Genomic DNA, 26,204 nt, shown 5'->3' with positions numbered 1-26,204 from the left:
TTTTCAACCACGCGATCCGGAAGCTTTCCTGTTACATATATCGAGCCACAGTAGACTGCCAACTATTTCGTTCTTGGGGACAACATAATCCATTAGCAATGGCCCCCAAGTCCCCTGCTTCTCCGCTGCCCATTGCTCTAAACTGTCGTCTTTGGTAGCTGAACGCTGCCCCTCAGCCTCTGCTACTACGGAATCCCATCATCTCCCCTGAAATCAGGGAGCCTATCAACAGGGGCGTCTCTCACCGTATCACCCACAGAACCAGCGCAGAGCTTTTCAAGTTCGCTCGGTGCCGTCGAGAAGGGAGCGTCTTTGGGGCTGAGCCGCTGAGCGAGAAGTGTCTGCCTGCATTCCCACCTTCCTAAGCTTTTGGATACCTTCATCTACGTCATGCCAGGCAACATCTGGCGTCTGAACCTGGTTATCAAGAGATCTACCCTGAGTCCACATTTCTGTCAACCAGCAGAGTAAACTTAGAGCCACTTTTAACCGCACGTCGGTGCCAGCGACGGGCTCATTGCCTCCAGGCTCCCGTTTCCGCCTTGCTCTCCTGCCCTGCAGAGACCCACCGACTCCTCGAGCACTTCCGCAGTGTGCAGGATGGCTAACTGGCAGTAGGGGGCGCTGGCGGACGCGGCAGGGGGAACGGGCCCTCTCCTCCTACTTCCAAGGGGCTGTTCTGCTGTTCTGCTCCTTCCCGGTCGTGTGTGTGTGTGTGTGTGTGTGTGTGTGTGTGTGTGTGTGTGTGTGTGTACAGCCAGGGGTAGTGTGTGTGTGTGTGTGTACAGCCAGGGGTAGTGTGTGTGTGTGTGTGTGTGTGTGTACAGCCAGGGGTAGTGTGTGTGTGTGTGTACAGCCAGGGGTAGTGTGTGTGTGTGTGTGTCTGTACACACACGTACAGCCAGTGGTACTGTGGGGGGGGGGCAGCCAGTGCTACGCTGCCCCAGCCTTGTGCCCAGAGTGCACAATCCCATAGTGACTTCACAGCTTCAGCCTGATGACCCTTTGCCACAATCCTCCCATCACAGACAGGGAATGTTCCAGGTTCATGCCAGTGGCGACATCTGGCAGGCTCTCGGCACCTGCCTTCCAGCCTTGGGGTGCCTGGGGCCCGCAGTGTGGTTTCCCATGGCCCTGTGACATGGACAGTGCTGGCCCGGTGCTCACCACCCCGACAACACTCAGGGGTCTGCTGCGCAGACTCCCTATGCCTTTTCACGCCGCAGCCTTGGGCTGACTTACTGTGGCCTGGGCAACCCACCGAACTTCTCCCACCAGGTCTGAACCTGAGCCTTGGGGAGGAAGGGGGCCTCCTTTCCAAGTCTGTCCTTTACTCCCCCTCAGTCCTAGGTACCCTGTAGAATGCTCTTTACGTCGTTAAGGTTCTCTCCTATCAAAGTTTAGTAACTCATTTAGTATCTGAAACTTTTCCTGTTCAAACTGGCATGTGGTTTGTCTCCTGACGGGGTGTAGACGTGACCTCTAGAAGCTGTGTGGAGCAAATTAAGCAAATTAAGCCGATGGCGGTGCTTGTCCTCACCACTGCTTCTGTAATGGTCAACATGGAAACCCTGTGGAAAGGTCTTCCGCAAATGCTCAACTCTTGCTCAACATCAGAGAATTCATACTGGAGAAAAACCATATGAATGTAATAAATCTGAAAAAGCCTTTAACCAAATTAATAATTTATTCAACACCACTGAATTCATACTGGACAGAAACTCTTAAGTGTAGCCGAGAATTCAGCTGAAGCCCCAAATTTATCCAACATGGAACACTTCACACCAGAGAGAAATCTTATGAATGTAATAAATATGGAAAGGCCTGGAGGAACCGCTCTGCTTTAACAAGCTCAAAGGAGAACTGGAGAGGAACTTCTAGAAGATAGCTGGAGTGGGAAGAATTTTAGCTAAGCTCAACCTTTCTTCAATTCCCAGAGAATTTACACTATAAAGAAATTGGGGTTAAGTTGAAGATATGTCAAGAAGCAGGAAGAGATCATCAGAAATGTAGTTCACACATTACATGTGATTGTGTCCGAAAATGACAACCAAGCACATTCAGATTCAGCCCAATATCTCAAATCATGACAGTGACATGATCAAGATTATTATTGGGAGAACTAGAGTCAGAGAAAACTGAAAGAATTGATACGAAGAGCTCATATGGTTGAGAGTATGCATAACTGTCACTGGATAAATGGAAACTTTAAAAATTGAAATACTATAACATTATAGGAGAGGCATATTTGCAAAGCCAGTCTGACTAGGTATGAGTTCCGGTGTAAAGGGGACCTGAAGTAGAGGTGAAAATCTGGCTTTATATAGCTGATTCTGGCTGGCAGGATCAGGATATTTTAGAATTCAAATCCTTTTAGGTGAGCAAGCAATTTTGAATTCACCCAACTTTCCATTCTACCCTATACCTTTTATATTCTGTGGCTTCCTGTTGCCAAACATACACCAGCCTGGCCCATGAAGGCATGTTTACAAGCTGCCTGAAAATGGACAGAAAAGTAGGCTGAGGAAAGTGCTCTTGGGAAACCAAAGCCTTGCATTAGGACTTTGCCTATTGGATAAGAGAACATTTTGCTTACTGCGAGTGCTTGGTTTACTGTAAGATTATGCTTTAAAAAAAGAGAGAGATTATGCTTTATGACTGCAGACACCAGAATTACTACTATGTATTGCATGCTTATTCTATGTCAAGCACAGTACCAGAATGTTATATTATCTTAATTTAATCCTCGTATCAGGTCCCTGAGCTATTTCTACCCTCCTTTTTAGAAATGGGTTCAGGGAAGGTTCTGAAGTAATTACCCAAGATGATGAAGTTGTGAGTAGCCCTGCTGTGGAGCAAAGGGCCAGAGCAGGGAGAGTAGCCGGTGCTGTCTGGCAATGTTATGAGCAGGGTGGGCTCACTGGGGAAGAGGAGACCCCACCGCTAGGGGGTTGCTGGGGGACAGAGGGACGCGGGCACACCACTCGTGCTCTAAATGTCCTGCTGACGTCTCTCTCAGTTCTAGCTGTACAGTTGTTGAGATGATTTCCTGTTCTTTGTTTCTCTGTTTATCTTTATTTTATTTTTTTAAAGATTTTATTCATTTATTTGACAGAGGGAGACAGCCAGCGAGAGAGGGAACACAAGCAGGGGGAGTGGGAGAGGAAGAAGCAGGCTCCTAGCGGAGGAGCCTGATGTGGGGCTCGATCCCAGAACGCCGGGATCACGCCCTGAGCCGAAGGCAGACGCTTAATGACTGCACCACTCAGGCGCCCCTCTCTGTTTATCTTTAAAATAAACCCTCATCAACTCAAGTCAGAGGTTTATGCTGGTCCTTGCAACCTGAAAGAGCCTAACACAAGCTTTAATAGCTTCAAAAATTTTATTATGAAAAGTACAAGAAGCCATTTACAAGCCAAAAGCATCAGAATGAAATAGTACACATAATTTTTATACACACTTTTTCTATACAAAAGGTTGACCTCTGTAGGGATATAAAATAAATAATCTAAAAATCAGTGTCACTGATTGCAAAACAGGTATCTCTCCGACTCTCTCCAGCCCTCTATGTGGCCAAAAGGTGAGGCATTTGACATCTGTTGCGGGCCTGGGCGGCGAGTCTCTGGCGAAGATTTCGTACTCTCTCCATAAGATCCCGCTCCATGGTGTCCCACTGTATTCTTCTTTGATTTAAAGAAACTTGAAAACAGCATTTAAAATGAACAATAGTTTAATTTTCCAATGTGAGTAACGGCGCAGCATTTATTTTAAAGTAAATACATTGCCAAAAATCAATAATGAAACGAGTATTCGAAAAACCAAGTTTCTTGAACAAAAAGCCTAACATACTGTTTCCTATACTGTTCCATTTACAAGCCAAATATTTATTTGTTGAACTGGATGAAGGCTATCAGAGATCTTACTTGCTTTTGGATATGTAGCACTTGTTTTTAATTTGGGGGATATAAGACAATCTTTTAAATCAGGAACAAATCTTGTCCAAGAGAGGATGAGTGACTTCTTTGCAACAGTAAGTTTCCTCACTAGGATACTTAATGATAATGAGAAAAAGCATCCCAAGTTGCCAAAATTAATATTTAGAAAAGTACACCAAGACTACTTTCCCAATGACTAAATAAAAATAAATATATCAAATGGTTTTCATAGTGGCCAACACAGGGCGAGTCCAATTAAAATATTACAATGTGTCCAAGGGCAACAGCCATTTCATATTGAGTTTGAGGGGCTAGTAAACACTGGAATCTGAAAAAAAAAAAGCACCTTAAAAATACACTTCTCTCAAACTTAGTGACATATTCAAATAGCTCCAATTTCTGAAAACTGTATTTTCCTCCACAGGAATACAATTTTTATGTTTTGTTTTGCTGCTAAATTGAGCTTACCAAGTATCTTGACTTGATTTTCTAACTTAGAATTATCTAACTAAAAAGTTAAGTTCTGACATGTCAGAACAAAAAACAGCTGAAAATCCCCTGTACTTTCATTCAACTTACGCAAGACTTTTGGTTTAATTCCTCTTCTGACACTGAATCCACAGATGGCATATAAAGAATGAGTTAGCAAAAATTTACAACATTGGAGCCTCACAACTTGTTATTAGGTATTTCTTATAAAGCTTGTCTTCAGAGGACACTGTAAGAATCTGTTCTTCTAAAAGAACTCAAAAGACCTTGTTCAATTCTGCTTCTTCCATGTGATAGTTTTGTTGAAAAGGTCAGCTGAAATCAAAGTCTACCAGAGTTTCTTGTCTCCTCCCCCATTTTAAAAAGAAATCAAATGCTTTATTGGGAAAACTGTCAGCTCCCTTACGGGCTGATGCTGTGACTAGATTTTTGTATCACGTTTCCACCCTGCCCCTTACAAACATAGACAAAAACTTGCAGTGACTCAGAGGAGGGATCAAGAGTCAGCTAATCAGCACGAAGCCCTAAGCCCTGTCTTCAGCAGGTCGGCCACTCGCGGCCCCAGCGTCCGTCACAGCGCCCCGAGCAAACCCCTGTCCTCAGTGGCTACTGGACAGAGCCCGGTCCAGAAGAACAGCGTCAGAAAATTCAAATAGGTAATAGCTTTGAAAACTACTGCTCAGACTCTCTTTCCACCAGGGTGCAAACACCAGTAGTGAATATCATTACTGCAGTTAGCGCAGACTCCCGCAGCGCCTACAACTCGTGTTAGAGGAAATCACATCAGGGACATCCACCTGGCAAATTTTCCCTACTTGGTTTCGGTCTGATCCAGTGTCTTCCCCACTAGAAGAGCTGAGACTCCTGCTATCTCCATTTCAGGATTTCCCTTATCAACGCCCTGGGAAAATGGCAGCAGCATACGGCAAATATAATTCAAGCCACAGTCTTGCTTCCGTGAATGCTAAATCTCCAATGAGGGAAGAAATATTTTCTGCTTATCAACTTACTGCATGTTGCCGAATCCGTTTCCGAAACGGCGTTTAACTGTGAGGCTCTAGGCGAACAGCTTGAGGCGACCTGTCCATTTTGGTACCTGGGCACTGCTGCGTGGAGACACAGAAGATGTTTGGCAGTGAGTGGAAAGCCTTTCTGAATTCCAAATGGTCCCTAAGAAATGACAATTGCCAAGGATGAAAAGCCCCCAACTTCTAAAGACAGGGTGAGTTCAGTTCAGAGCCGCAGTTTCGGCGACGGATTTTAAAAACACCATTAGCTACAGCAAAGAGTCAACAAACAAACCCCTCAAAAATAGAGACCTTAGGACAGAGATCCCAAGTATTTCTTGGACAAGATTATGAAATGGGATGAGCGAGCCTTTCCTGAGAACTCCCTAATCGTGGCAACAGAGAGCACGTGAGAACCAGCGAGAGGCAGGCTGCCCTGAAACCTTCAGAGCAGCGGGCAGAGCAGGGCTCCAGCACCAGCCTGGTGCCTCCCCCGTTTCCTGATCAAACCACTCGTCTCAAAAGTGATACTGGCCCCTTGGCTGTGTTCTCACTGTTCCCCAACTCCTACAGCTTTTCAATAAGACACCAAGGTCTTTTTTTTGGATTTTTCAGCCCAACAAGAGTCTCATATGATTGTCCCTTTCTGCTCCCATCACTAGGGTCCAAGCCTCGAGGAGCCAGGCCCAGACTGCGTTACACTGACTCATTAAGATGCCTGCCTTTTTACCTGGTCTCAAGGGCTGTAGCTAATGGTTTTAACTCAGAGTTTTAGCTCAATGAGTCATTAAGACTATTTGGGGCTGATTACCAAACGACTCAATTGAACTGGTGTGGGGAAATGGGATGTAAGAGGCATCTTCAAGTATCTGAAGGGCTGTCACGTGGCAGCGGTAGCGGGTGTAATCTGCATTTGCTCCAAAGAATGGTTTCTAATGAGGGAATTTACGAAAAAAATAAGGGGGGCATATTGAATTTTACATAAGGAAGAAAGACCTAGCTTGTAAATAAAATACTGGCAGAAACGGAGTCGGGTAGTGAGCCCGCCTGCTCCGTCATATTCTGGCATAAGCTGGATAAGCAGCGTTCACTACTGTGAGATGGCAGAGATGATTCACACAGGAGATCCTTCCAGATCTGCGACCTCACCGTCCCTTGTCTCTCATCTGTCCTCCAAAAGCCATCCTGGCCCTGGCTGTTTACTTCCTCTTCCCGAAGGGCCACGGTGTAAACACTGCCTCTGTTCCAGCCTGAATGGTTCCCTCTGCAACGGCCGTGTTTCAAACACTGGCTGAGCAGACTCACCTGTGAAATTTTAAAACAAAAATCCAGCTTCCTAGCTTCTATCCTAGATCTACCAGATTAAATCACTGTTGGTGAGGTCATTCAAAGGTTTTTTTTTTAAATCTGCAATTTACAAAAAAATAATAAATGCTAATAGTAACACATTTGAACACATAAAGAATAAAGCAAAAACTTGAAGCTCCTTTCCTGTACTTTTTGTACTGCAACCTGTTCTTATTCTTAATGTAATATATTTTACAGCCCCCAAAGCGATTATTAGTTTAAATCAGCATTTCTTTGCTGAATTTGGATTAAGAGTACAACTTAAAAAGGAACAAAAGGTATAAACTAAAATTCCTCGCTTCTCCTAACCCCAGGCACCAAGTTCTTTACCCGGGAGGTGAGCCGTACAGTGGAGTTTCCAGGTCATTCTGCTGTGTGGCCAGGTTGGCAGACAGGATGTGGCCCACTTCCTGAGCCTGGCCCTGAAGGTCCCTACCCTCTATCTTCCCCAGTGATACCTCTAACCACCCTGTGCATGAGCTCCCTGCTCCAGCTGGTCTAACATGTCCCACGGCAGGCAACTTTCTGCCACTGGTTAATTACATCTAACAAGTTCTATCCCGTCTGAGCGGAGTTCTTGGAGGCTGTGGCTGGGGAATCCACAACAACTGTAAAGGAAAATTGTGTGTCTGTGCAGGTTTCTGGGAAGAGTCTCGGCGAGGCCCACAAACCATCAATGGCTAGAAAATGGGGCACTGGAACAAAATTAAAGATCACCTGGTCTATAATGTCCCCAAGTTCATTTTACAAATGAAACTGAAGACCACTCACCATTTCTGAATAAATCCAGTGACTGTGGCCAAGTTTATTGAAAGTCCGGTGTTCATTTACCATAAAGCTGGGACTAGGACCCAGGGTTCCTGCCACCCAGTGTGGGATCCCACGCCACACCGTGAAATCCCCTCTCTGAAGGGTGCTCCCCATTGCTCCAAGTCTGTCCCTTGTTTTAAAGACCTAGTAATTAAAAACCTGGTCTGATGGTCCCACCTAGTAATAGCATTTACTCATGTCTTTTTTTAAAGTAACTGTTACATTGGGCTATAACCCACATACCAAAATTTCACACCATGAAAGTGTACGGTTCAGTGTTCTTAGTGCATTTGGAGTTGTGCAACCATCACCACTAATTCTAGAACATTTCCGTCACCCCCAACCCCCCATCGGTAGCCACCCTCCCAACGCCTGTGAGACCGCTAATCTACTTTTGGCCTTAACAGATCTGTCTGTTCTACACATTTCATATGAATAAAATCATATGATATGTGTCCTTTTATGTCTGGTTCCTTAAACTTAGCACAAAGTTTTCAAGGTTCATCCATTTTACAGCATAAATCAGTACTTAATTCCTCTCTATTGCTAAATAAGTGTCCACGGTATGGATACACTAGATTTTGTTGGTCCACTCTCCGTTTGATGGATATCCAGGCTGTTTGTACTTTCCAGCTATTATGAGCAGCGATGCTACGCACGCTCCTGTACGGGTTTCTGTACAGACCTGTTTCCGAATCTTCTGGGTACGGACCTCTGGGCGCAACTGCTGGGTCATATAGCTACTTTATGTTTGACCTTCTGAGAATCTGCCAGAGTATTTCCTGAAGTGGCTGCCACTTCACACAACTCCAGCACCGTCCCCTTTTCTCTCTGACCCTCGTCAACACCTGCTTGTGTTTGATTACGGTCACACTAGTGGGTGTGAAATCGTATCTCATTCTGTTTTTGTATTTTTACCTTTTTTTTTCCTCACGTGGTTTTGGTTTGTACTGCCCTGGTGACTGATGAATTTAACATCTTTCCGTGTGTGTACTGTGGCCACTTGTATCTTCTTTGGAGAACTGTACATTCAAATCCCTTGCCCATTTAAAACTCTGCACTAATACCATTTTATAGGACAGGGCTAGTCAGCTACAATTTGTTTATGGACCACAGATTTTAGGGGTAGCAAGGGCCATCCAGAAAGTCCTGTTTTCTAGAAAGTAATAAGAATTTCTTTCTCACAGCTAATAAAGATTTGACACTAAGCAGAAATTTTATTTTTTAAAAGATGTATTTATTTATTTGAGAGAGAGACAGAGCACGAGTGTGGGGAGGGCAGAGGGCAGGAAGAATTTCAAGCAGACTCCACGCGGAGCACAGAGCCCGACGTGGGGCTGGATCCCAGGACCCTGAGATCATGACCTGAGCTGAAATCAAGGTGCCCCCCCATTTAAAAAATTTTAAATAAATGACCCGTCACTGGTGCACTCTTATCTGCTTATTTCCTGGTGCCTCCATTCTAGGCCCTGGGTGACAAACAAAGGCCAAGCGCCTCCAATCAAATGCCATTTTCCTAATTACAGCTGATTATCTCCCAGTGTTAAGAGCAAATGACTCTGATTTCATTTATACACCCTGATTAAGAAAATGACAAATCCTTACACGTTTGCCTTTTGAAAAATGGATGATTATTAACCAAATTATCTCTCATCGGTGAAATTTAGGAAAGTTAAAAAAATGGAGGTAGCAGGGTGGGAAGACCCCTCGGAGGCAGAGGGGCCAGTGTGCGGGAAGATGACTGATGACAGAAGGGGAAACTTCTGCAGTTTCTTCCTTTTTTCTATTTCTAAATCCAAAGGTTCTCTAACAGGCTCAAGCTTCGTTTCCTTCTAGGGGAGGGTAAGTGTGAGAGGGTTAGGGGCAAGGAGCAGCTAGCTCCACTGCTCACTACCTCCTGTAAGCCAGCTGTAACATCTGCTTTGTGTAAAGACTGACATTCTACCGTCCTTCCCCAGGGGCCGGTGCTATCCGGGACCTGATTCTAAAGCACGAGAGCTAATGAGGAGTTTCAAAAGTAGGCGTAATTAAATGCTGATGCTTCTCACCTACATTTCTACTTTCCCAGTGTGTGAATCACAGAAGTGACGCATGCAGTGACATTTTTCATAGAAGCCAAGAAGTGGACACAACCTAAACGGAATAATAAAACGTGGAATACCTCCGCAACAGAATACTGGCAATAAAAAGGATGATACACTGATGCATGTCACAACGTGGATGAATCTCAAAACATTATGCAAAGTGAAATAAGTCAGACACAAAAGCCCATAGACTGTGTGATTCCATTTATGTGATGTTTCCTGAACAGACAAATCTATAGAGACAGGAAGTTGGTCCGTGGAAGCATATGGGGAGTGACTGCAAATGGATACAGGGTTTATTTTGGGGCACTAAGACCTTCTAGAATGGATTACGGTGATGGCTGCGCAACCCCATGAATATATATATATTTTTACATATGGTAATATAATACCACAAAATTGTATACTTTAAAGAGGTAAATCATATGGCATGTGAATTATTTATCAGTAGGACTGTTACTAAAAAAAGGTAATCCATAGACATTATAAAAGACTGGAACGACACAAAATGTAGTAAAATAAAAGTTCATCATAACTGCATGTGTTTCTAGAATTCTAAATAGGTTTTCAGTTGATGTCATTGTAAGTCTGGCACCAAAACTTAATGGTTATAGTAAGTTTCCTTGTGCTACTTTACTACACTATTGTTTTGAGGACCAGCTATTGGCAGAGCACACATTTTTACCGAAATAAACCAGAAGCACTGTGGGAACGAATCATATTCTGAAAGAATAAGGGGATAACAAGGACCATGGAATAAAATAGAACCGTACAGGATGGCTGAGAGAGTTTTCTTGATCGGAGCTTTTTTTTTTAAACCAAAAAAAAATGTGACTAGTGAGCACCTTTTAGCTGAGCGCTAATCTGAATAAAGTGTACCTCAGGGGCTTACCGGAGACAGCGGAACACACTAAGCGCACGAGTCTGTGGTACCATGAGGAGAAAGGCACTCACGGATACTCACCCTTACGATACGGATGTTCAGCGTGTTCTAAAGCATCATTTATCTCTTTCTCTAGAAACCACTTTCTAGACGCATCTGCGAGAGCCGAAGCTTTCTTTTCTGATTTCAAATGAAAGTCTTTTTCTTTAGCTTCCTCCCACTGCACGCAAATAAATGAAAGAAAAGAAAAATCACCTAAAAATTGGCGTAATGGCGGCTCCCACAGTGGAATGAGCCCCTTCCGTTTCCTCTACTCCGCTTCCTTTGGGATTCCCAGGGCGTGCAGGATCTGTCCGGTTTTAGGGTAATCCGAGTGCCTGTCTTGGACCTTGAGGGCAGAGGCACTTCTCACGTATCACTCAGTACGTCAGGGGACCACACAGCACACAGCTGGGTGCCCAAATAACAAGTCATTTCAATAGTCAAATCCTGTGGGATTAAGCTAGTTTTTAAAATTCATGAGAACGTTCTTATTTAATTTGAATGCAATCCCTTAATAAAATCTACGGAGCTCAGAGAATGAATTCTTTGCCCAGCTCCAATACACATGCCAACCACAGGGAAGTCAAGGAATTTCTATTAACCCCAACTTTCTTTTTCCAAAAGTGAGAAAACGATGATCTTAAAATTAGCTCAAGGGTAATGAAAATAATACAGTTAGGATATCCCACAACTCCTGAAGTTCGTCCGTGTTCTATGCCACAGCTCTCATGTGCAAACACACACATAATTTTTACATTACAGAAACGCTAAGTCGTGAAATAACACAAGTTTAAAGAACCATTAGGGCCAGGAAGGACCACAGAAATGCAGTTCTTTCCTGTCGCTGCGGAGGAGAGAGAGTCCGAATGATTTCAAGGCCACACAGGAGTCAAGCTAGCTTTAGAACCCCGGACACCAGATACAAAGGGGCATCTCTGTATAATAGAAGAAGCCCTCACGGTGATTCTCAGTCCATCTCAAATATACCATTTTACCAAAGTCCAGCAGCACCTAACACGGCACGGTTCAGCGCCAACGTCCACAATCCTTGAAGACGTGGCCCTCCGCCGTAACCTCCCTGGGGAGCGCAGCCTCAGCGGGCATCGCCCCCACCGCTCCCTGTCCTGGACTCAACGTGTGATCGGATAGGGCCACGTACCCTTTAGATGGGGTGGCAGGAAAATGAATAGGGATAGGGACTTGAAGGAAATACGTTACAAAAAGCTTTCCGAATAGACATCACGACAGCGCAGCATAAAGAGAACCACAGCCAGTTCCCTAGTCCCTGATCTCTCCCTAGCTCTTAGTGTCCTCGGGGAGGTCCGCCGTGTCTGTGATGAGACCTGCCAAGCGCGGGCGCCAGAGCTGCTCGCGGGAGCAACCAAGGGACACGTCTGTGTGACGTGACGAAACTCTTAGGTGCCTCCTCAAAATCCATCCTCTGATTCTTCTTTAGGAAAAGAATTCTAATTTTATTGGGGATAATAATGCTCCCTGCGAAAAATACCCTATTTCCCAACATCCTTTGCATGACGAGGGACTTCTGGGAAGGAGTTACAGAGTTGTCTCAGCTGGGACTTGGACCTTTTCTATGTCTGCCCTACTGGCTTCCTGCTGGCTGGAATGCATCTGTGATGGCAGGAAGTCCAGCAGTCATCTTGGACGGTGAGCTACCCTTGAGAAGGAAAGCCATGTACCAGGAAGCAATGCAGAAAGATTAAAGGGGCCACTTTCCCTAAGGACCTCGGAGCCGGGAAACAACGCTGGACTTCCTGCCTCCACACTTCTTTCATGTGGAAAAGAAAAACACAACCATCTTGCTTACAGTCACTATTATTTTGGGTTTTGTTAGCAGCTACATATAATCCCTGTTTAAAAGCTGTCTCCATAGGAATCAAGAATTAGGTAATATTAGTAATATTATCCCATCAGCCAGAGCAAATCTACTCCAGGAAGCTGAGAAGTTGAGAAGTGCTGATGTAAATGAGAAAGATACCTAGTTATTTTTAGGTATCATATTAGGTTACTTGTCTGCTCATACCTATTACAATTCCATGATCGTTAACATCTTTTCCAACAAAATTTATCTGCTTTGATGCTTTTGTCATTTGATTATGTAATATTTCAAAATTTAAATGATGAGTAACAAAAAATTTGGGACACCATTCTTACCTTTTTAGCTTCCTCCCCCATCATTGCGTTTAATACTTCTGTTTCCTTCCTTCTGTTTTCCCGAAGGAGTCTGGCCACCTCGTGGTAACACTCGTTTCGCTGCAGATCGTCACATCTTTGTTTATGTAAAGCTTGAATTCTCCAGTCGGCATTTAGACATGCTTGTTCAGCTTTTGCCAAATCTTCTTCAATTAACTAAGAAATATTTGCAAATTTCAGAAACAAGGTCAGACTATATATAAAATACAGTATATCTGTTCGATGCATCCAAGTGTCTAGGGTAGCTGTTTTTTTAAAGATTTATTTATTTATATGAGAGAGAGAGAAACAGAGAGAGTGCATGTGGCTGGGAGGGCAGAGGGAGAGAGAGTCTTAAGCAGACTCAGCGCTGAGCATGGAGTCCAAGGCAGGGCTCGATCTCATGACCCAGAGATCAGGACCTGAGCCGAAACCAAGAGTCAAATGCTTAACCGACTGAGCCACCCAGGAGCCCCTAGGGTACCTCTTTGTGACCTTGGTTGCATATTAGAATCACCTCACAGTGTTTAAAACAAACTGGAGTCCAGGACCCAGCACAAACCAATTATATCAATCTCTAGGGTGGCAGGATATTGGAACTTTTTTTTTTTTAAGATTTTATTTATTTATTTGACATGAGAGGGAGCACAAGCAGGGGGAGTGGCAGGCAGAGGGAGAGGGAGAAGCAGGTTCCCTGCTCAGTGGGGAGCCCCATGCAGGGCTTGATCCCAAGACCCTGGGATCATGAACTGAGCCGAAGGCAGATGCCTAACCGACTGAGCCACCCAGGTGCCCCAAGGACATTGGAACTTTTTCAAAGGTGATTCTGATGCATACAGAGTCAAGGTTAAGAATTTCTAGGCTAAGCAATGAGTGGGATTAAACAATTCCCATCTTCCAACCTTTTGAAAAGGAGTAAGAAGAGCTCTTATAGACTGGACAAAAGCCTACAAGGAAAAATAAACGGTTGGCTATTCTGGTGGGACCACCTAAGGGACTGTTGTTGAATAGAAGGCAAGAAATCTTACACTATTCCTGGCTTTTGGACCAAGGCCAGGCCTCGCCACAGACCCATTTAGCATTTTGCTAGCTGGATAATAGAGAAAGTTCTTTCCTGAAGCTCTCAAATTCTATTTCAATTCACTTAAGCCAGCATTTCTGAAAGGGTACTCCACAGAAATTCTACCACATAAGTTTGGGAAATTTTCTTAAAGACTCACAATGTACCATGTCCTCAAATGTGGCAGGAAAAAAACCTAACTTTAAACAGCACTTCCAACACTTACTTGCCACTGCCCATTTTACTGAGTAACAGTTATTAATATTCTATAGAATATACTTTGGAAATGCTGGCTTATGTACCAGGAGAAGACCTGATGTTTTGCAACTAATTAACTCAGGGATAGGTTAGTATCTATAAAAGTTACTATTTCCCTCGTATTTTCTCCTAAGTCTTAAAACTCTGTGAGAGTATAAAAGATACGTATATGCCTGGCAGTGAAGTCAGTAACCTGTAAAAATGTGAGATTCTAGGAACTGTGATAACTGACGCAAAGAAATGAATTAATGCGACTTTACAGAGTTTAATCTTGAATTTCTTCTTTTGAAAGGATGACAGATGCAGGGGGGCATCTGTCAAAATAAATACTTAGAAGGATGACCAATGGAAACGTCCCCCTCTCTAAATACGTTAAATTTGCCATATTTTTACCTTCTGAGTTTTTTGGTTCTGAGTTTGATCTGTTTCTATCAGTTTATGAAACATGTGTTCTTCAAGATCCACTTTTCGTCTAAAGGCATCTGCATCTTCTCTCATTTCTTTTGCAACAGCTTCCTGATTTCTAATAAGATTCTGTTAAAATATTCAATTGTAAAAAAAAGAAATCACAAATCTATATAATAATGCTAGAACACAAAATGACTTTTTTTTTCCCCTAGAATACTAGTGCACAAATAAAAAATTGTCATCTGGTTTTCAAAGTAAAAAGCAAACAGCAGTGACATCACTGAAAACACAAGAAAGGACCCCTGAAAATTCTCTCATCCAAAAAAGCATCGAGAACACTGGCACAATCAACTTTTTCAGTACTCTGGAAATTAACCAAAGGCTTGCAGCAATTTGGGGAGCAAGTAAATGCACAAAAATGGCTGCATCTTGGTAAGAAGAGTAACCCTTAGGGCATTTTTAACTTGCACTATCCCTAGTCCCACCCCACCCCTCAACTTTGCATTAGCCTTGAAAACCAGTAGCCTGGCAGCCACTGGAGGGAGTAAAGTGGAATTGGAGCTCCTTCAAATTCCCATTCCCAGATGATCGTCACCATTTGACCTATTTGGTGGTTCTAGAAGAACCCACTCCCAAGGCTGTCTTTATTTGTCCTCAGAACTCACTCCTTTGAACAGCCTTTTCCCTGGGGACATTTGCTGAAAAACATCAGAGGAAACTGTTGAATATCTTGGCTGCCCGAGGCAGTGGATCACAGTGCGAAACACAAGTTAATCAAAATCTTTACAGAAAAAGTTGGAGAATTAGATGTCTGCAGGGGACTTTGAAAAGCTCTGATAGATTCCTGGGACCCTAAAAGTCCATGTGCATCTGTAAAATTTACACATAGCAAGGACTATGTGAATGCTCAGATCTGAGAAGGTCCTGAGCTCTCAAGTCTGGTGAAATGAGGTACTGCACAGTCCGGAAGTGAAATCTAAGACACAGGTGTTAAACTGTGGAGCTAAGCATTGAAGGCATACCCCAACATAATGCACACAGGGCCTGCTGGTGAAGACTAGAAGCTTACTGGTTCAAGGCAACTATGGAAATCTCTGCTGGTCACTAAAACTGAGTAAAGACTTTAATTTAGTTCTATAAATTAATATTTACAGAATTAATTCAGACAAGTCACTAAGTAAAGAGACAAGAAACCCTGAGGAGGGAGGAGAATTTGATTTTCACAACCACCACATTACATTATTTAAAATATCTAGTTTTCAACAAAAAATTACATGAGACATTAAAAACCCAAAGTATACTCTGAATAGACATTAACCACATGTTCTCCAAAGAAGGAATTAGAATGGCCAATAAACATATGAAAGCATCACTAAGTGGACTAGCATCATTAGTCATTAGAAAAAAGCAAATCAAAACCACAAGATACCACTTCACACCCAGTAGTATGGCTATAATCAAAAGGATAGACAATAATGATTGTTCACAAGAATGTAGAGAAATTAGAACTCTACACTCCTAGGTACATATTTAAGAGAACTGAAAATGTATGTTCAAAAAAAAGTTGTACATGAATGTTCACAGTAGCACTACTCATCATAGCCAAAAGTGGAAACAACCCAAATATCCACCAAATGATAAATGGATAAACAAAATGTGGGCTTATCCACACAATGGAATATTATTCAGCCACAAAAAGGAATGAAGTACTCACTCACACCACTACATGAATAAAAGAAAAGTTTAAATAAGTATGATTCATCAATAGCTATTACAAATGACAACTATCAAGATATGTAGTCAGAAAAGGGATTTTATTAAGTAAAAAAGAAAAGCAGAATACAGAATCTTGGCTACTCCATAAAGAGGTAAAATGATGTATGTGTACAGATTAGGGATTAGGAGGAAAACAATGGAAATCTACAAACAGCGAAGAGGGAGGAAGACAGGGTGGTGGCTTAAAGAAGCAGATGGGGGAAGGAAGTTGTCCGTTCATTTTGTAAAATGGTAGAGCATTTTAGGCCAAGGGGCAATGATGGGAAACTAATATCTACCCAGCTCGTGCCAGGATCAGATGCTGTACTTGTAGCCGGAGTTATTCAAATCCTGCACATTCCAAAGAAAAGATCAGCCCTTGACCAGCTCTAAACCTCTGGAATACCCTGTCTAGTAAGAGTGTCTTTGTATGCTTGGGCCCTTGGGCTCTGCCAGATAGTTTATGCTAATAATGTGACTTATGGTAGGACCCGCTGTATCAGCCTGACCTCTGCACAGCAAGTAACTAGGGTCAGCCACATGCACACTCCATGCCTATGTGACTGACTCCCAGTCAAACCCTGGCTACTGAGACTCAAGTGAGTTTGCCTGTTGGCAATACTCTATATGCCTTGTCATACATCTTTGCTGGAAAAATTAAGCGCTATCTGTATGACTCCACTGGGAAAGGACAAGGGAGGCGTGTGCCTGGTCTCTCCTGGACCCTATCTTATGTGCCTTTTACATTTGCTGAGGTGTTTTGTTGTTAAGTAATCTCAGCACCCATCATGGGGCTTAAACTCATGACCCTGAGATCAAGGGTCACACGCTCCACTGACTGAGCCAGCCAGGCGCCCCCTACCTTTTCTGAGTCTATTCTGTATCCTTTCAATGTAATAAACCATAACCATGAGTATAACAGCTTTTCTGAGTTCTGTGAGTCCTTCTAGCAAATCACTGAACCTGAAGGTAGTCTTGGGGAATCCTGTCACTGACGTATAGATATTAACTTATTTAATCCTCACAGGAGTCTTGGCAAGGGTGGTCCTACGCCAAGGAGAAGGTACATGTGCCCGAGAGAGAGAGACTGAGACAGAGGCAGAAACTGGGTTTGATGAAACAGGGTTCTAGGAGACGAAGGGGATGGATTCCGGATCAGAGGTCAGTATGTGCTTATTTGTGCTTCATTTTATTCTTTTGTTAAAAAATTTTTATTCAAATTAGATACATATGGAATATTGAGCATCTGTTTCCAATAGGGGTCATCACAATATTGTCTGTTTTCTGGGGTATGATTTGTTTACAAATAGATGCAGTTAATCAAACTAATGTAAGAGCTAAGTTTGGCAGATGAAGTATTAATCACAGCGCGTATGCGGAATCTCATGAGGAAACAACAGTCAAATGCCAACTGAGGGACACTCTACAAATTATCTGGCCAAATGCTTAAAAAATATCAATGTTATAAAATATAAAGTCAGACTCAGGAGTGGTGCCAACATAAAGGAAACTGAAGAGACATGACAACTGAGAAAATGGATTATCTGAGATTTTCTTTTGCTCTAAAGGACATTTTTACCACAACCGATAAAATCTGAATAAGGCTTATACAATGGATAACAACAATATGTTCATTTCCTGATTTTGATCATTGTTCTGTGGTCATGTGATAAGGATTCCTTGGTTTTAGGAAATATACACTGAAGCATTTGGGGGAAAGGGGCATTAGGTTTGCAACGTTCTCTTAAAAAGTTCAGAAAAAAATGTATCTACATGTGTACAAGTACATACACAGAAAGAGAAGGATAATGCCAATTTAGCACCATGTAATATTTGAGAATCTGAGAGAAACAAATTTGGAAATTCTTAGTATTTTTCTTGCCAATTTTCTGTTAACTCTGAAATCATGCCCTGCTGGGGCCACCACCCACCTACCCCAAAGAAAAGTCAGTAAAAAGTAAACTTAGGTTTGGTCCAAATGAACTGAATCTAATTCAAAATCATAGGAGACCCAGCCAGGGTGCAAATCCCTGACTCAGTTTTAGAAGTAGTTCAGTGTGGAACTTAAAAAAGTGTTATAGGTACAAATGGATGCCATGTGTTTTAAATCTTATTTAATGTGACTAACAGTCAAATGCTACCTGTTACATATTTGCAGTTATCATTAATTTCAAAGTCTCATTTTAAAAGAGGGCTGAAGGAAGTGAAAACTTACGGTTTCTACATTAAATAAATGAATAACAAAGTGCTTTTCCCAAATAATAAATATTTATATTAGCAAAATTCCTTTTTCCAGTGTCATGGAAACTAAATTACATATTCTAAGTAGATACTTGATAATTTAATTCCAGAAGATGCAAATTTTAAGTACTCTACAGCTCTTGTGTGATTTGCCTTACTTATAAAGATCCTTATGAAGTACCGGGTTAATTTTGTACTCACTATCACAGATACGGGAAAACTTAGTAACTTGGTAGAAAATTGTGAGGCAAAATCTGGGGCTTACATCTGGTACCTCAGACACTACACTAAGTTGCTAAGAGAAACATGAATTAAAGAATTACAACAAACTGTACATTCAGACATTTTGGCTACCTTACAATCCTGGATGACACTATATTCTGCTTAAAAAAAAAAACAAATAAAATGAACATTAAAAAATCATGAATAAATACAATCTAAAAAAGAGTTTGTATAAACCCTGCTTCTCTCATGGTGGAAATAGATGATTTATACCTTCTCATAAAGTCTTTTTTGTGATTCGAGTTCCAGATGTCTCATTTCTAGGTCTTTTGCTGTAGTAGCAATTTCTCGATCTCTCATGTGTACCTATGGCCAAACAACAAAGTGTGAACACCAAAAAGAATTTACAAGATAATTTGTATTTAACGGATTTAGGAATCTTGCAATCCAACAACCCACTAAGAGTATTCAAAATAAGTAGTACTGGGCTTTTGATACCAGAGTAATTGATAGTATATTAACATTCATTGTAGAATCTAGGGAAAATGTCTGAGTTAACGTTAAAGCTGAATTTTCTCAGAAGGAAAGTACAATGACCATATGCTCATCTATCCAGGCTGTGAGAACAGATGGCAGTTCTTACCACACTATATCAGCCAATATTATGAGTTAGAAAAACTTGAGCAATTTAAATTTGCGTTAAAAATATAGAATGTTTAATCTTATTAAATATAACATTATTTAATGTTCTTTTTGATTAAATGACTGTACTTAAAATTTTTTTTTAAGATTTATTTTTTTTAGAGAGAGAGAGAGAGAGCGCACGTGAGGGCAAGGGCAGAGGGAGAGAGAGAATCTCAAGCAGATTCTCCACTGAGCACAGAGCCTGACATGGGGCTCAATCTCACGATCCTGAGATCATGACCCAGCCAAAATCAAGAGCCTGTTGCCAAACCAACCAAGTCACCCAGGTGCCCCTAAATGACTATACCTTTACAAATTCAGTTTGGCAACCAGTAACTCCAAGTTTAAATGTGCTCTGCTTGGACTTAGCTAATTTAAAGTTCACCATTCTCCAAATTTTGATTACTTGGAAGCTTCTCACTCCTATACACTAGAGGGTTTGAATAAGGCCCTCTTTGGGTAGATAGAGAATCTCAGGAGTGGTCTTAAATAAATACTTGGCTGCCTAAAGTCTCCATTTTTTAGGAGTGATATGTGTTTCAGAAACAAAACAAACTATAACCCCATCTAACCCTATTCATTTATTCAGTAAACATCTAATGATTGCATTAGTTATTTGCATCTGTAAGTATCAGACATTGTGAAGATAAAAGATACAGGTTCAAATACCTATCACTGTAGAAACAAAGAGTTAAAATGAAAATACAGTGAGATTTAGAAGAAGGACAAACATCTGAGGCGTAAATAAACCACTGACTGGCAACCAGTTCAACTTAAGGAGGTTACTGGGAAAGCAGCTAAGTGGGGATACTCGAGTTCATGAAACAAGAGTCATAAAAATGCCAACAGGTAGAGGAGAGGTTTGGCATAGTTAATCATGCTTTCCAGGAATTTCAATTAGGGAAGTTCTTTTGCTTATGAATTTTTAGACATACACACAGCTTAGTGCCAGAGCAAACCCAGTCACTCGTGCGTGTCACCGTGCACTCAAACAGTCCTCCTGCTGGTGCCTGCACTGTGAGAAGAAAAGCTCTGGCAGTTTAGCAGGGTCAGAGCTCACGTTCAGAATAGGGAGATGAAGGACAGGAGGCTGGAAGGGTAAGCAGAGGCCAGAGCATGCAAACTGAAAGGACTTTACAGGATTCTTTGACAAAAAACTGCCTTCACTGGCTCAAAGAGTTTGGAATAAAGAGGTCAGAGTTCTAAGCCTGTATTACTTTTGGAGAAGAACACATGCTTTTCTAGAATAATGAATTATCAACCTCACTTACTCAGTGACATCATGAAAAGAAACCATAGCTTTCTAAAACCAATTTAAAATTAATTGGCTTTAAACAAAACAAAAAGTATTATGTCATGCTATAAAAGACAGATTTCTTTCTTTCTTTCTTTCTTTCTTTCTTTCTTTCTTTCTTTCTTTCTTTCTTTCTCTCTTTCTTTCTTTTTTTAAGATTTTATTAATTTATTTGACAGAGAGACAGTGAGAGAGGGAACACAAGCAAGGGGAGTGTGAAAGGGAGAAGCAGGCTTCCTGCCGAGCAGGGAGCCTGATGCAGGGCTCCATCCCAGGACCCTGGAATCATGACCTAAGCCGAAAGCAGACGCTTAATGGCTGAGCCACCCAGGCGCCCCAGGACAGAATTCTAATACAGATAAATTCAAAATACTTTCAAAGATGGAAAAAATACTGAGTATTTTAGCAAAACTTAAAACTCCCTAATCTAGTCTATAAATTCAATGCAATCCTAACAAACATGCCGCTAGGATGGGGTGAGGTAGGGATTCAGGAAGAAAGAGTGATACGATTCCCAAAGTCTATTTGAGATGATACACATTTCAGAATACGGCAGAGGACCCTAAAAAGGCAGACTAATAGTGGGAATGAAGCCCACCAGTTAGAAAAAGATTATGAAGCTGTCATTCAGGGTGGTGCTGGCTTAGGGGCAGACGCGGCACAGTGGAGGAGATAAGGTATATAAGGGAACTTAACATTGATAAACCATCAGTTGGCAAATGACTTTGTTAATCAACAAATGGGTGTGGCTGTGAGCCAATAAAATTGTATTTATGGACACTGAAATACGAATTTCAGGTTTTTAAAAGTAGCACATAATAGTCATGTCATGAAATTATTATTCTTTGAGTTCTTTTAACCATTTAAAAAGTCGAAGCCAGGGGCGCCTGGCTGGCTCAGGTGGTTAAGTGGCTGACTCGTGATTTTGGCTCAGGTCATGATCTCATGGGTCATGGGACTGAGCTCTGTGTGGGGCTCCATGCTCAGCGGGGACTCTGCTTGAAATTCTCTCTCTGCCCCTCCCCCCACTCATGCTCACGCTCCCTCGAATAAATAAACCTTAAAAAAAAAAGTAATCAGTCCAAATTGAGGTGTACTGTAAGTATAGACTGCTAGGTTTCCAAGATTTAGTATAAGCAAAAAGTAAAACATCTCATTAATAATGTCTTTATATGGATTACATATTTAAAAAAATTGGGAAATATATTGAGTTAAACAAAATGCTATTAAAATAAATTTCATCTGTTTTTTATCTTTTTTTTTCTTATATTTCCACATGGCTGTTAGAAAACAAAATTGCCTATGTGGCTCACATATGTCTACCGGACTCTGCTACCCCAAATGGCACGAACAGCCCATGTAAATCGATAAGAAAAAACTCGATGGAAAATGGACGAATGCTATGGACACACAATTTATAGTTCTTCTACAAATGGAAGATAAATAACTGGAGAGATATTTAACCCCATTAGCAAGGGAAAAAAAAAGACAAATTAAAATATATAACTTCCACCTATGAGATTGGCAAATATTAAGACTGATGTTCTCCGAACTGACTAGGGTATAAGCACCCTTCTATAGACACTTAAAATAGGTAGGTTCATTTTTGGAGAATAATTTGGTAGATCTTGGAATTTACTCAACAAAACGATGTGTGCAAGTACTCAAAGATTTGAACCGAGTGTATAACCTTGCACTCTCTCACATAGCAAAGCATGCAAACAGCCTCAATGTCCCACAGCAAAGGATTAAGTAAATAAATGATACCATAGTCACACACACACTGGAATACTATGCAGCCACAAAAAAGGAAAAAGCTCTATCACCATTTTTTCAGTTTATTTCTGGGGACGAAATGAGAGAAGAGTAGGGAAGGCCCCTTTTTGACTCCATGTATTTTCTAATGGGAATTTTCTTATACTGGCCACGTGCAAATTTTTATATTAAAAAAGAGTATTTCTCCTACTTCATGGTTCATTGATACTTCTGTTTTTAGAGAAATAGTCACCAGGGACACCCGTCAAATTGACTATCGGCATTTCTAAAATTTTTAGCTATTAATGAAATTTGAAAGCAAAGAGGAATAGCTGAGGGAAAAGGAAAAGTAAAGAGGCTATTTAGTGTTCCCTGTGAATTCTAGCGATGACATTTAACTTGAAGGTATGAGAGTAAGTGCAGTAAATGGAGACCCTGTGTGAGCATGAAGATACGGATCATAAACCTTTCTCTCGAGCTCATCGTCCAGCCTTCTTAGTTCCATTTCACGCTGATCTTGCTGAAGCTTCAGAAAGCGCCTTCTCGTAGCATCTTGTAAGTGCATTTCCTTCACTTTCAGCTCTCTTTTCACAGAAGCGAGTCTTCAATACAAAATACATTGAGAGGAACAAATAGACACATTTCCCAATATACATTTAAGTGGAAAAATTCTGTTTCACGATGAAAGGCCCGCCACCGACTTCAGTGCACCTGCTCCAATCTGCTGGTGCTGCTGTGGCCTCGCACACACAGAGGACACGTGCCCGTGGCTGCCTTCGTGGAAAGGACAAGTGTCCAAACGCAAGTGACTATTCTGTCCATATTTAAAAGTTCCTAACAGGTCTACTTGGATCATCTCAGTACAGTCAATGTCCTTTATCTGAAGGAAGAATGCCACTCAGTGCTCTGGAGTCAGCAAAGATCACGTAAGCTTACTCTGCCAGAATTTTAGTACAAGGTTAATGCTCAGTTCAGTGATTGTGTTTAACCCACACTAGAAATCAGTTTCATGAAATCCCAACCGAGAGTAAAACTCAGTGAACACTTACAGAAGTGAGCTTCCCAACAATTAGGCTTAGCCTCAATGCTCAGCCCATAATCTTAACTAATGTCAACATTTTGCTTTATTAATATACTTTTGAGTAAGCATTTAATACGTCTTCCCCTGTCCTACAAAGTATGAAATGCCCAATGAGATAAACATTTTATGTTTCAATTTTCAAGTCATATAGATATGTTTAAAACACAATTTTAAAAATTCTGCTCCCCTCAAGGGGATTTATTCAGCACTATACTACAAAGCATATCTGCCTACTGTCCAACGATCTTTCCAATACTGTCCTCCAAGGTACATGAGATCTTGCATTACTTCTGAATAATCAGTGCAAAGGGATATTCAGCATAATTTCAGAATTACATTTCACTATATGCCAATTTTTTGAAACGTGTTAGATGCAGATTTTTTAGTAGCTTACATTTTTGCTTAATGGAAATGCCACACAGCTGGGTAATGCTACGTAGATAGAAAAGAAAGAAGAAAATAAAAATTATTCAACTAACTCACACGTCCAAATTTTCTCAAGGTGGTACCACATACCTCTGTCTTTGCTGTACCATCTTCTCCTCCTCCTGTAAGAGCAATTCTCTCCGCGTTTCTTCTGCTTTACGAAGTAGTTCTTGTTTCTGGTACCAAGCTTCGTCTTCCACTCTCTGCTGGTCAACTTCGGCTTGCATATCTTCAACCATCTGCCTTAAGTAGGGAATACTCACTATTAAATCCAGACACAGACAAGCCCCCAATATGCACTCGTGATTATGCAAGAGACCTTGAACTACTGCCTTCCACTTTCATATTTATCTCATCAGAGTGGGAGAAAGCACTGAAAAGGATGCCTTATGTAAGTCTCACCAAAAAATGCAAACAAAGAAAAAAATTCAAAGAAAGCCGAGTAATTTAAGTCTAAGAACAACCGAAACACAAACTGTACACCTGATTAATATGTAATTGTTTTACTTCTATATGTAAGAATTAAATAGCTTTAAAGATATTCCCAGCCTTCAAACTCTAATTTTACACAAATACTTAACAATTTACATGTGTTTTTCATTAAAAAAATTCTGTCTGTATTTATAACTAACTATTGCATGATTACCTCTCCCTCAGGTAGTCCAATTCATCATTCCTGATTCTCTCTCGCTCCTGTGTCTGATAGTCCACGATAAACTTTGGATATTGGTTAAATACTGGGTATTGCCCTTTTGTCAATGCCACAACGACATGAAGCATGCTGTTGGGATGGATATCAGTAGGCGTGGTATCCATGAGATGATAGACTTCTCTAATGACAACGCTTATATCCAGGTTATTCCGATGATGAAAAAAATACTGCAAGAAAACTTTGTATTTAAATTGTGATCTACCTAACAAAGCAGTTATGAGGTAGAATTAAAACAAGAGTTTAAAAATTGTGAATTTATCTTTATCTTTTCTTTCTCTCTTCCTTCCTTCCTTTCTCTCTCTCTCTCTTTTCTTTCTTGACAATTCACTGAAGTTTTTCTTAACTCAATTTTTAAAAATGAAGAGTCAATTTCATATTTCCAAAGTCTAATAAAATTTCAAAACCAAACTTTTGAAATAATACTTTTTAAATTTTAACCCAAACCAAAGGCCTCCTTTATATTAGAGGAATACTTCAACCAACAATGGAGCAAACTCTTCTGCTTTTTTCCTTGCAAAATCCAAAAAAAATAAATTTGAAAATAAATTAGTTTGATTCGTTAAAAATATCTGAAAGGTTTCCCCATTACCTTGTTAGGCTAGCAGGTCCAAATACTAAAATATATATAGGTATGTATCTTGTGAACATTAAGTAAAAATAAAGTTTGACATTAAGTAAAAATAAAGGCGCCTGGGTGGCTCAGTCGGTTAAGTGTCCGACTCTTGATTTTGGCTCAGATCATGATCTCAGGGTTGTGAGACTGAACCCCTCGTCAGGGTCTGCACTCAGCTCGGAGTCTGCTTGAGATTCCTTCTCTCCATTTCCCTCTGCCCCTCCCACTCGCTCTCCCTCTCTCTCAAATAAATAAACCTTTAAAAAAAGAAAAACTTGGGGCGCCTGGGTGGCTCAGTCGTTAAGCGTCTGCCTTAGGCTCAGGGCGTGATCCCGGCATTATGGGATCAAGCCCCACATCAGGCTCCTCCGCTGGGAGCCTGCTTCTGCCTCTCCCACTCCCCTTGCTTGTGTTCCCTCTCTTGCTGGCTGTCTCTCTTTCTGTCAAAATAAATAAATAAAATCTTGAAAAAACAAAACAAAATATAACAAAAACTAAAAACCTCTTAAAAAAAATAAAGCTTGACAGGAACCACAAAATAAGTAACAAGCCCAATTCATTCTGTCTACCAAAAGAGCCTCTCCTTTTATTTTTATTTACTTTTTTAAAAGATTGTATTTATTTACTTGAGAGAGAGAGAACACGCACGAGTGGGTGAGCAGCAGAGGGAGAGGGACAAGCAGACTCCCCACTGAGTGCAGAGCCCAACCTGGGCTCGATCCCAGGACCCCGGATCATGACCTGAGTCAGTCAAGACGCTTAACCAACTGAGCCACCCAGGCGCCCCAAAAACCTCTCCTCTTAAAAACCTCCTCTCATGCTTTCTTTCAAGTAACCTTCCTGCCATATCTCAACATTCTCAGAGTTGCCATTTCATATGTGTAATAAGCATCCACACTGTCAGACTG

At 41.4% G+C, this 26,204-nt stretch overlaps 1 protein-coding gene across 5 annotated transcripts in view; it reads right to left on the bottom strand.

The window, feature by feature from the left end:
- Positions 1 to 3,363: 3,363 nt before the first annotated feature.
- Positions 3,364 to 26,204, bottom strand: part of TBC1D31 (TBC1 domain family member 31) — a 67,298-nt gene continuing 44,457 nt past the window's right edge. For 3 of the 5 annotated variants that reach the window (XM_026495487.4, XM_044382617.3, XM_026495492.4), the window contains 9 exons: positions 24,618 to 24,850; positions 24,062 to 24,214; positions 22,931 to 23,066; positions 19,005 to 19,097; positions 14,499 to 14,639; positions 12,770 to 12,964; positions 10,637 to 10,775; positions 5,435 to 5,530; positions 3,364 to 3,699 (listed from right to left, as the gene is read on the bottom strand). In XM_026495487.4, coding sequence (XP_026351272.1) covers positions 3,566 to 3,699; positions 5,435 to 5,530; positions 10,637 to 10,775; positions 12,770 to 12,964; positions 14,499 to 14,639; positions 19,005 to 19,097; positions 22,931 to 23,066; positions 24,062 to 24,214; positions 24,618 to 24,850 — 1,320 coding nt within the window. In that variant the 3' untranslated portion in view covers positions 3,364 to 3,565. Of the gene's footprint in view, positions 4,264 to 5,434; positions 5,531 to 10,636; positions 10,776 to 12,769; positions 12,965 to 14,498; positions 14,640 to 19,004; positions 19,098 to 22,930; positions 23,067 to 24,061; positions 24,215 to 24,617; positions 24,851 to 26,204 lie in introns of all 5 variants that reach the window. The other 2 variants (XM_026495488.4, XM_026495490.4) reach the window with 2 other exon arrangements.

Source organism: Ursus arctos, unplaced genomic scaffold (assembly GCF_023065955.2).
Source record: "Ursus arctos isolate Adak ecotype North America unplaced genomic scaffold, UrsArc2.0 scaffold_6, whole genome shotgun sequence".
In the NCBI taxonomy this organism is placed as follows: domain Eukaryota; kingdom Metazoa; phylum Chordata; class Mammalia; order Carnivora; family Ursidae; genus Ursus; species Ursus arctos.
This window is presented reverse-complemented; position numbering and strand designations above follow the sequence as displayed.